Source organism: the organism of the source record quoted next, unplaced genomic scaffold, assembly GCF_019419815.1.
Source record: "Pyrus x bretschneideri cultivar Hongxiangsu unplaced genomic scaffold, Pyrus_bretschneideri_v1 Contig24, whole genome shotgun sequence".
Taxonomy (NCBI): domain Eukaryota; kingdom Viridiplantae; phylum Streptophyta; class Magnoliopsida; order Rosales; family Rosaceae; genus Pyrus; species Pyrus x bretschneideri.
This window is the reverse complement of record NW_025999546.1, coordinates 2,927,688-2,938,930: the sequence shown is the minus strand read 5'-3', so window position 1 is coordinate 2,938,930 and position 11,243 is coordinate 2,927,688. Positions and strand designations below refer to the sequence as shown.

The following is an 11,243-nucleotide window of genomic DNA, read 5'->3' as shown; positions in this document are numbered from 1 at the left end:
AACACCTCCCAAGAAGAAGACAAAGAGAATTAAGTTTTCCTTACATCGGTGCAGCACGAAGAAGACGAAGAAAGCAACGAAAGAAGGTCCTTTGCACGAGCAAGATGTAGAAGATTGCTAGAGGAAGGGAAACAAATATCCTCTAAGTTTTTTTTTCTCTCTCTCTCTCTCTCTCTCTCTTGTAGGGTAGAATAAATCACTCTCCAAAGTTGATTTAATAACCCACTTAAGGTGGACTTAAATAAGCTTTGAGAGAAATATATTTCCCTTTCCTAGAATAATCTAATTTCATATTAAAGAGGGAATCTACATCAAAATAGGAAGCAATCCTAAGTTTCCTAGAGCAAGAAGATCTCTATACCTGCTGCTCTTTCCTACGAACAGCCCAGCAGGTGTGGGGGCATTTGTGGAACCAAAAATAATCACAAGGTGACAAGTGGATTTTTGGTAAAAATGACAAAGTTACCCCTGAGACACACCGGTTGTCCTATGCATGAGCAGTGGACAATCATTCTTTAATCAAGCCAAGAGTGTCCAAAATAGGTAACAAATTCCAAATTATCTCATCCATCCTCATCTTAGGTAATTACTTCATAACCTACAAATTATTCCATATAAATGGAGATTAATTGGCTAATTAATGGATTAATTCCTAATTAATCCATGAATCACCAATTAAGTCACCCATTTTCACACAAAAACCTCTAAAAGGCTGACCACCTTCATTCCCTATATATATGACCCTATTTTCTCTAAAAAGCTAAGTCCACACTCTTGTAAAACTCCAAAAACTCTCCAAACACTTTTTCTCTCTAAATTCTAACTTTGGCATCGGAGGTTCTTCGGCCAAAGCCCCCCATTCATCGTGGGTACGTGAGGCTCTTGGCCTTAACCTAAGGTGTTAATTATTTTGTAGGTGCAATTTTGTCCAAGATCAAGAAGGCGGAAATTTGCGTCCACAATGACTAGCAAAGTAAGCCTTGGTTTTGGGTTTGAAAATTCCAGACTTAGACCGTGTGTAAGGTCCTAAGGAATGAGCATGAGCTACGCCACTAGTTGGCAACTGAGATGCATGTGAATGTAATTAGTGATGCTGAGTTGCAGTATGAATTGACATGAGGACAGTTGCAAATGTGTTGACATCAGCTAGTTCCAAATTTTGAGGCACAATCACGGGTGTTGCAGGCAGCATGGGTGCCACGCCACCAGCTGGCAAGGGAGATGCATGTGGATGAGAGGGTTGTTGCTTAATTGCAGCAGGGACTGACGTGCGGACAGTGGCAAACATGTTGACATTGGTTAGTTTTAGATTTTGAGGCACAATCACGGTTGTATGGAGGACAACATGGATGTCAAGGCATTGTTGTGCTGAAGTGGGACAGGTATGGGGACAATAGAAACAAATACCAAGTCTGATTGTTGCATGGAAGACGATGCCATAGAAGAGTGGAATGGGAAATCATCATCATTGAACTTAACATGATGGGACAGGTATACACGTCCAATGAGGGGATGGAAGCAACGATAGCCTTTATATTGATCACTGTAGCCAAGAAAAACACATGAAAAGGATCTGGGTTGTAGTTTGTTAGTTGCATAATCACCTAGATATGGAAAACAAGCACACCCAAACATGTGCAAAGCCATATAATCAGGAGCTCGGCCAAATAAAATTTGAAATAGAAAAGCCCACTTGAGAACAGGAGTGGGTAGCCGATTAATTATATAAACAGCGGTGCAAAGTGCCTCAACCCAAAATTTATACAGAAGATTGGCAGCAAGTAATATGGTGCGTCCCATTTCTGAGATATGACGGTGCTTGCATTCTGCAAGTCCATTTTGCTGCGGGGTATGTGGACAAGAAAATCTATAGTGAATCCCCTTATGCACACACAATTGACGAAAAGACAAATTATCATACTCTTTACCCCCATCACTTTGGAGTATTTTAACCATTGTAGAAAACTGATTAAAAATGAAAGTTATGAAATTGTTAAAGTGATTAAAGACCTCGGACTTCTTACGCATAGGATAAATCCATGTGTATCGTGTGTAATCATCCGTAAACAAGACATAGTAACGAAAACCCGACACCGACACAATAGGAGACATCCAAACATCAAAATGTATTAATTCAAAAGGAGACATAGCATAATGTTTTAAAGATGTAAATGCTAAGCGATGGGATTTAGCCAACGCACAGTGATTACAAAAATCTTTAGTGGAGACAGTAAATGACAAGCCTAATACATCACTAAATGCTAACACACTAAGAACTTGACGGGAGGGATGCCCAAGACAACGATGCCAGAGTGAGGGTGACGCAAAAATGGAAACAAAAACATGTTTGGCAGTAGAACCATTTCTAGAAACAAGACTAAGCTTAATAAGATAAAGACCATCTTTACATAGGCCCTGAAAAAGAATAACACCCATCTTTAAGTCGCGTATGACAAAACGCCATGGAAAGAATGTTAGACTAACAAGATTATCACGTGTAAACTTAGCAACCGACAATAAATTTTTCTGAATTGCTGGAACATGCAAAACTTGGGATAACCGAAAAATGAACGACCTGGACTTAAACCAGTGTGCGCAATAGGGAGGGTCTCACCATTACCCACAACAACCTTGTCATTAGAACCATACCCCATAGCTAAAGTAATGGAGAGAGAGTCACTTGTCATATGGTGAGTAGCACCAGTGTCTGGATACCATGTAGGATCGGAGGGGGAAGTAATATGCATGCCAGCGAAAGCTCGAGAGATATCATCATCAAAACAAGTCGCTCGAGGACACAACATAGCTATATGACCAAATTGATTGCATGCCTAACATTGAGGGCCATGAGTAACAGGACATAGTCCAATGATGCCAAGTTGTTGTTGTGCAGCACACTAACTATATCGGCCAACACCACCATGCATAGTAGAACAACCACCACTATAAGTACAAGGATGTCGATTACCACTTGAAGTGCCATGATGGCGTAAAGACGGACCAGCACGTCCCTGATATAAATTACCACCAAAATTACGTGCAGAGTAGAAAGCAGAGGGAACTAAAGCAGCTTGAGTTATAGTATGTTTGGAGTCATAAACTAGAAGACAAGCACACAAATCATTGAATGACGGTAATGGAGGAAAGTTGGTCAGCGCCAAGACAAGAATCTCATATTTAAGCCCAAAGCCATTAAGTACATAAGTCACTAAATCATCATTTTGAACAAGTTGGCCGGCCAATAGAAGCCAATTGATCTGCCCAATGTTTGGCAAGACCCAGATATTCCAAAATCGTTTTAGTACCTTTCTGAAGAGACAACAACCGAAACTGAGTATGGGTAGAGTTGGCAAGGGATTTTGAGAAAAATTTTGACGAAGATGCTCCCAAATCTCACAAGAAGTCGATAACCCGACGATCATAGAGATAACAGGCTCTGTAAGTGTAGCATGCAACATGCTGACAAGTGTTTGATCAGTTAGGTACCATACCAGGTAATCAGGGTTGGGAACGCTAGTAGTCACAGGAGGCACCACTGTGGATGAGTCGGAATCAACAAAGGCATTTGGTGAAGCTGCATGAGTGGTGGTGGTGATAAAGGGAGGAAGGCAAGGGTGGGTTCCATCTACAAAACGCCAAAAGTTTTGGCCAATCAAGAATAGCTTAACTTAACTTTCCCAAGGTATGTAATTAGACTTAGAAGGTTTGACAAAAATTAGTGTAGAGATATTAGGGATTGGAGATGTAGGAGAGAAAATTGCGGAAGCCATGGAAAAAAAAAGGGTAAAGTACAAAAAACTACCTCAACTATTGCGGTCATGACAGTTTCATACCTCATCTTTTAAAATTGACAATGTCATACCGCATCTTACGAATTTGTGACAATGTCATACCTCCGTCAATTTTTCTGTTAGTTTTTCTGTTAAATGCTGACGTGGCAATAGACAGGGACCACTTTATATTAAAAAATTAATAAAATATTATTAAAAACTAAAAAAAAATATTTAATATTTTTTAAATATTAAAATAATAAATAAAATTAAAATTAAAAAAAAAGTGTAAAGTACAAAAAACTACCTTAACTATTGGGATCACGACAGTTTCATACCTCATCTTTTAAAATTGACAATGTCATACCGCATCTTACGAATTTGTGACAATGTCATACCTCCGTCAATTTTTCTGTTAAGTGCTGACATGACTTGATTTGTGACCTACTTTCTATTAATAAATTATTAAAAACTAAAAATAATTATTTAATATTTTTTAAATATTAAAATAATAGTAAAAGGCCGGAAAAAAAAAAAAAAAAAAAACCCTCATTTCGTCCCTCCCCTCCCCCTCCTCCCTCCTCTCTCCTCTCTCCTCTCCCCATCTTCATCTTCTTCCCCCACCTGCAAATCCCAACCAAAAAAAAATCCAATTTGTCTTCCCCCCACACTCAGCACTCAATTTCCCCACACCTACACCCATACCCACACCCACACCCACACTCTTCTCCCTCCTGCAACCCAAAAAAAAAAAAAAAAAAAAAAAAAAAGGATCTCGTCGGTGGGAAGATGGGTGCACAAAGAAGGTGGAGGATGGATGCGGAAGAGGATGTGGAGAATGGATGAAAGTGGTAGATTTGGGGTTTGATGGGTTTTCAAAAAAATAATTTTTTTTTTCCTTCTTCTTCCGCAGGGGAGTTGATGGTTTTTTTTTTTAAAAAAAAAAAATTTCCTTCCTCCTTTTTTTCCTCTTCTTCTTCTTCCTCCTCCTTCTCCTCCTCCTTCTCCTTCTTTTTCTTCCGCAAGGGGTGTTGATGGGTTTTCAAATTTGTTTTTTATTTTTTCTTCCTCTTCTTCTTCTTCCTCCTCCTTTTCTTCCTCTTCTTCTTCTGCCTCCTTCTCCTTCTCCCTTCTTCTTCTTCCACGCCGATAGGGGGAATTTTTTTTTTCCTTCCTTCTTTTTTGTCCTCTTCTTCTTCTTCTTCCTCCTCCTCCTCCTTCTCCTTCTTGTTCTTCTGCAGGGGGTTGTTGGGTTTTCAAAATTTTTTTATTTTTTTGGGTTTGCAAGTGGGGGGAAGAAAATGAAGATGGGGAGAAGAGAGAGGAGGTGTGACATCCCACATCGCCCAGGGGAGTGATCCTTATATGTATATTCTCATCCCTACCTAGCATGAGGCCTTTTGGGAGCTCATTGGCTTCGGGTTCCGTAGGAACTTCGAAGTTAAGCGAGTAGCGCACGAGAGCACTCCCAGGATGGGTGACCCATTGGGAAGTTCTCATGTGAGTTCCCAGAAACAAAACCGTGAGGGCGTGGTATCGTGCTACGGTGGTGGAGCGGGCCCGGGAAGTGATCCGCCCCGGGCCGGGATGTGACAATTTGGTATCAGAGCCTAACCCTGATCACGTGTGTGCCGACGAGGACGTCGGGCCCCTGAGGGGGGTGGATTGTGACATCCCACATCGCCCAGGGGAGTGATCCTTATATGTATATTCCCATCCCTACCTAGCACGAGGCCTTTTGGGAGCTCACTGGCTTCGGGTTCCGTAGGAACTCCGAAGTTAAGCGAGAAGGGGGCTAGAGCAATCCCATGATGGGTGACCCACTGGGAAGTTGCTCGTGAGTTCCCAAAAACAAAACCGTGAGGGAATGGTAAGCCCAAAGCGGACAATATCGTGCTACGGTGGTGGAGCAGGCCCGGGAAGTGATCCGCCCTAGGCCAGGATGTGACAGGAGGGGGGAGGGGGAGGGGAGGGACAAACTGATGGTTTTTTTTTTCTCTGCTTTTATTATTATTTTAATATTTAAAAAATATTAAATAATTATTTTTTAGTTTTTAATAATTTTTTAATAGAAAGTATGTCCCGAATCAAGCCACGTCAGAACTTAACAGAAAAATTGACGGAGATATGACATTGTCACAAATTTGTAAGATGTGGTATAACATTGTTAATTTTAAAAGATGAGGTATGAAACTGTCGTGACCCCAATAGTTGAGGTAGTTTTTTGTACTTTACCTTTTTTTTTATAATTTTACTTTTATTTATTATTTTAATATTTAAAAAATATTAAATATTTTTTTAGTTTTTAATAATATTTTATTAATTTTTTAATAGAAAGTGGTCCCTGTCTATTGCCACGTCAGCATTTAACAGAAAAACTAACAGAAAAATTGACGGAGGTATGACATTGTCACAAATTCGTAAGATGCGGTATGACATTGTCATTTTTAAAAGATAAGGTATGAAACTGTCATGACCGCAATATTTGGGGTAGTTTTTTGTACTTTACCCAAAAAAAAAAGGATCAGAGGCTCAATACCATGTGAAGTTTTAGATTTTCATTAAACTTTAGGTAAACTTTACAAGGCTTTATACACCAAGAGGTCTACAGAATATAGGGGTCGTGTAGCAGCTATACAATACAATTAAATACAAATTACAATTAAATGATAACAACTCATCCTAACTACCCTTGTCTACAAAGGGTTTTAAAGTTAATTTCAACAAGGACGATTTGTAACCCGTGTGTGAGGATAGCTAGATAACTTACTTTGCTATGAATTCATAACTCATTATGTCTTTTCTTGTTCAATTTTTATTTTGAAACAACAAACAACTAACTTGACTCAAGTCTATTTTAATTGGTCACAACCTATCTCGATTGGCCCACCAAACTAGCCTTAAAGGCGAAGAAAGTTGTGATTACTTATGTTTGATTTAATTTAATGGATCTTCTTCACCGTTGGATACAATTTTTCTTATTGTTTCAACGATTTTAATTATAACTTCTTAAAGTTTGTTACAGTAATATAAGTATTGCTATATTGCTTTTGATTTATTGACATTAATATATTGCATACTAAATTCTTCCTAACAAGTTGTATTATATTACTTGTAAATAAAATGTTTTAGGTTTTAATTTTATAGATGAAGAGTTCAATACTAATTTACTCCTCTCAAACAACTTATATGATACAAGTATATTGTCACGTCGCATGTCGGGCCAATTAAATAAAGACATTAGAATAAAATATTTACATATATTTTTTATTGGTACGAGCACTATTCTAAAATTCCTAGCTTAACACTGTCTAGACCCCACCTAGGCGCTAGGCGCCTGTCCATCACCTCGATTAATTCATATGCGCTTGAAAGTTAAGAAATGGTGCCTAGACTTACTCAGGCGCTTACCTAGCCCACCTAGGCGCGTGCCTAACCCGCTCAAACCATCTAGGTCGTGACTTTCACGTAGACAGAAAATAGATAACTTTTATTTTGCAGTTTATGTATCCCATTGAAATTATGTATTTTTTAATTATAAGCAAACACTTACTTAAATTTGCATAATCTACCTCCCCACCTCATGCGTTAAGCGCCAACCCAGAAGTCGACTAGCGATTGACGTATTTAGAGCAGTTCCACCCCTAACACAAATGCGCCAGCACCCAGCGCATTTATTCACTTAGTGAACAGTGATAGACCCCGATGAACAGTAATAGGCCAAATGTATCTCCACCCCTAAAACTAAATAGCCTAGTCAATTTTATTAAAATATTATTAATTTTTATTATAAAATAATAATTTGACTTTTATTTTTGACCCTTTAATAAAATAAAATATTATTATTATTATTAGTATTAAAATATGCACGACGAGCGAACCAAATTGTTATCTTCATCATCCTCCTCCAATAAAACCAGAAGAGAGAGAGAGAAAGTGAGAGTGAGCTGAGAGTTTGTGCTGCAGGCTGAGCAGTTGAGCTTTGGGGTTTAATTTCTACATCTCCACCCTTGCACTTCCCTTCCATTCCCACCGCTGCCTCCAAACCTCCACACCTCCTGTCCTTCAAATATTTTTAATTTCTGCATCTCCACACCTCTTCATCGTCCGCTTCGTCCTCCCGTCCTTCTCCCTCCGTGGCTCCTTCCCTCTCGATAGCCTCAACCAACTCCACTCCTCAGCGTCCACAACAACTCCCTCTTTGGCACAAAAAAAATAATAATAAAGGTGGTCGACGTCACATTGGCGTTAACGTGGCGTCAACGTGGCGTCAGATGGGCTGGTCCCAAGGTCTGTCAATTTTGGACTGGCCTGGAGACCAGCTTGGACTGGGTGCCAAGTAATTCGCTTGGTTGAAGAGAGTTCCCTAGGTGCCGGGCTATTTTTTCGGCTGTGTGCCAGCCTATCCCCCCCTCGGAGAAAGTGCTCTTAGAACCTTGCATGTAACACGTTAGTCTAATAATGAACTCATACGATACAACGCCTATAAGTCCTTCTCCTGTCCCTACCTTTTATTATAAATATACGTTAAATTAATTTTGCCACCGCATCTTTGAAATCCTTCCTTCAAAATATCTGCCGTCCAAAAAGTTTCCTGATATAAAGTTACCGACAGCAATTGCCTCTGCTTGGCATTTGACTTGCATATAAGTCCTCCTCTCTCCCTCTGCGAACTCTGAATCGTCGATTGGAAGGTATGCCTGAGTTCTTGATCCTGTAAATTAGTCTCTGTTGTGTGATAATCGTTGCGAATGATATCGATGGTGATTTTTGTTTCCTGTTTATGGCTTGCGTAGCTTGGATCATCAACGATGGAGGATAAGCAGCAACTGGCAGGCGAGCTTGTCACTAAGTCATTCACATGGACAATCAAGAACGTCTCTAAGGTGAAAACCCAGAAGCATTATTCTGAGGTTTTCCTCGTCGGTGATTGGAAATGGTAATTTAATTTTGTGCATCCACTCCTGCTAATATTCAAATCGGTTCGAGGTTGTGTGTGTTTTGAGATGAATTTTTGTTGGTTTAGGGATTGATTGATTTTATTGTTTGGTTTGATCAGGCGGATCCTTGTATATTTGAAAGGGAACAACGTAGAGCAGTTGTCCATGTATTTGGAGGTTGTAGATGCTTCGGACTTGCCATATCTGTGGACTAGGTATGCCCAATTCAGCTTGACTGTGGTCAATCAGCTGAGCAGCAACATGTCGATAACAAAGGGTATTTTCACTATCGTTCATTTGGGTTGATTTCGCAGTTACGATTGCGTTTTTTTTGTCTGTTTTCGTTTCATTTTGTGCTCAATTCAGCTTGGATGTGGTTAATTTATGAAACGGAAATTGTGATTCTTGCATCCGGTAATGGAGGCTTTGGTTTGATTCAGTCTCACACTTCCTCCTGTAGAGTGATTATTTTTTATGATTGCAAATGGGAACCTGATTGTCATATTTTCGTTTTTTTTTTTTTTTTTGTTCCAAAACAAAAGGTTAGAATTTAACTTTGTCTGCAAATAGAAGTAAGCTCATTTTAGGATGTGGGCTTCGGGTGTAGTTAAAAGTTTTACACTTGTTTGGAATCACGGACTTGAGGGAAAAACTAAACCAGAGGAAGTATGCAATTTTGGTTCTTTTCGTTATCGGAAAAGCATTAATTAGGGAGAGAAAAATTGTGACTTTAACGTTCCAAGGATCTATAGAAGGGAGGTTTCTTTTGTAGAGAATAATGCAACTTTGAGACCCTTGGATTCATCCGATAGTTAAGATCAGAAGGAAATTCTATGTTTCCTCTTACGTGCTTGAATAACTCTACATGTATATATGGACTTGGGTTTGGTTGTGTTAAAATTAGGAATAAGCTGATGAGAGTTGTCCCACATCGGTGAGGGACAAGGTTTGCTATGTGCTTATATGATCTTGGGCTACTCCCCATATTGCCAATTGGTTTTATGGTGGAACCTCAATTTCATCATAAGCTTCCTTTGTTGTTTTTTTTATTAGTTCTTGGTTTGTTATAAATACTTTATTAATTGTGTTTCTGTGATCCTTCATGTTTTGAATTTACAGAGACTAAACACAAGTTCAATGCAAGTGAGAGTGACTGGGGATTCACGTCATTCATGCCTCTAAGCGATTTTTTTGACGGAGAACAGTTTGTTTGCAATGATAAATGTGTTATTGAAGCCAAGGTTGCCGTCCGTAAGGTGGACATAAAGAATTTCGGAGACCAAGGAACTGACAGTTCTGCACCCAGTGAGTCGGAACATTCAAGTGTGGATTCTGTGCAATTTCCACTCTCATTACCAGTTACAACGCGTACATCTGAACAGGTGCAAGCAAATGTGAAATCGGAACAGGTGCTTGCTTTCCAGGATGCACCAAGTTCCGGAGAAGTTTGCATTAAGCCTACTGATGTCCCTGTTAACCCTTCCTTAGTCAAGGGACAAGAGGAAGTGCCCCCCACACCAGCTGGTAAGCTCATGGATTTTAGGGGTTTAGGGAAAATAGAGAAAGCTTTTGTTCCACTGCTAGAGGAAGTTTGTTTGTGGCATCCCTCGTTGATTGAGTGCCAAAAGAAGAGAAGCCGTACGTATATTGAATGGGCATTCACAGCTTTAGGTCGAGTTTTGCATTTTCTGAAGACTACGAAGGTGAGGGACATGACCCCAGACACCTGTGAACACGTTCAACTTCTGTGGGAGGAACTTGAGACTTTCAAATTTGACTTGGGTTGGCTGGAACCTTATGTGCAAGCTGCTCTCGATGTGAAGAAGCTTGTGGAAAGGGCGGGGATAGTTAAAAAGCAGAGAGAGGATGTGGATGTGTTGGAGATCGAAGTGAAGAGGCTAAGGGCGAGGCTAGCGGTTGCAGAGGTGGATCTAGAAGTAGCAAAAAGAGACTTGGCAAAGGTAGAAGAAGGCTTCGGTGACACCGATATGAACAGGAAGTTAGGTTATGGGAGGCACTGACCTTATTTGAGAAACATCTCATTGATATTAAAAGTGGTGTGCAATATTTGCAGCTCATTGCAAAATATAATGTATAATGTACTTGCATTCTAGTTGTGTTCATCAGTATTTTACGGTATTTCAAGAATATCATAGCAAGCACAAATTGTTTTTTTCTTCTTCTGGAGAATTCGTTCACTTGAGCTCAATATCCGGAGGTTTATCAAACCAAATAAAGTCCAACTCATTTACTAGCGCTAACCAATTACGTTACGACCACAAACGGGAGTAGTAAGATGGGAGAACCTGCGATTAAAAGCAGCACAAACTCACCCAAAATATTTCGAATCACACCCCGAGGACCTCCCCTTCCCAACCGTTGCATTGAAGGCTCGGTCTCTATTCAATTTTAACCAACCAAAAGCCGGTTTAGACCAACTTGCCCAATTTATCATGCACAACAATATCCTATTTAATTATCATATAATAATAGCATTTTTTTAGTACAAAATCACATCCACTCTCTTTTTCTT

At 39.7% G+C, this 11,243-nt stretch overlaps 1 protein-coding gene across 1 annotated transcript; it reads left to right on the top strand.

The window, feature by feature from the left end:
• Positions 1-8,303: 8,303 nt before the first annotated feature.
• On the top strand, positions 8,304-10,889 carry LOC103946166 (MATH domain and coiled-coil domain-containing protein At3g58270). The gene is made up of 4 exons (XM_009356812.3): positions 8,304-8,464; positions 8,567-8,709; positions 8,830-8,987; positions 9,830-10,889. The coding sequence occupies exons 2-4, from the start codon at positions 8,582-8,584 to the stop codon at positions 10,729-10,731; spliced, it is 1,188 nt and encodes a 395-aa protein (XP_009355087.2). The 5' UTR covers positions 8,304-8,464; positions 8,567-8,581; the 3' UTR covers positions 10,732-10,889.
• Positions 10,890-11,243: the final 354 nt, after the last annotated feature.

Coding starts and splice junctions, on each gene's coding strand:
- LOC103946166 (XM_009356812.3), top strand. CDS start 8,582: ATGGAGGATAAGCAGCAACTGGCAGGCGAGCTTGTCACTAAGTCATTC. Junction 8,710..8,829: donor CTCGTCGGTGATTGGAAATG/GTAATTTAATTT, acceptor TGGTTTGATCAG/GCGGATCCTTGTATATTTGA. Junction 8,988..9,829: donor CAACATGTCGATAACAAAGG/GTATTTTCACTA, acceptor TTGAATTTACAG/AGACTAAACACAAGTTCAAT.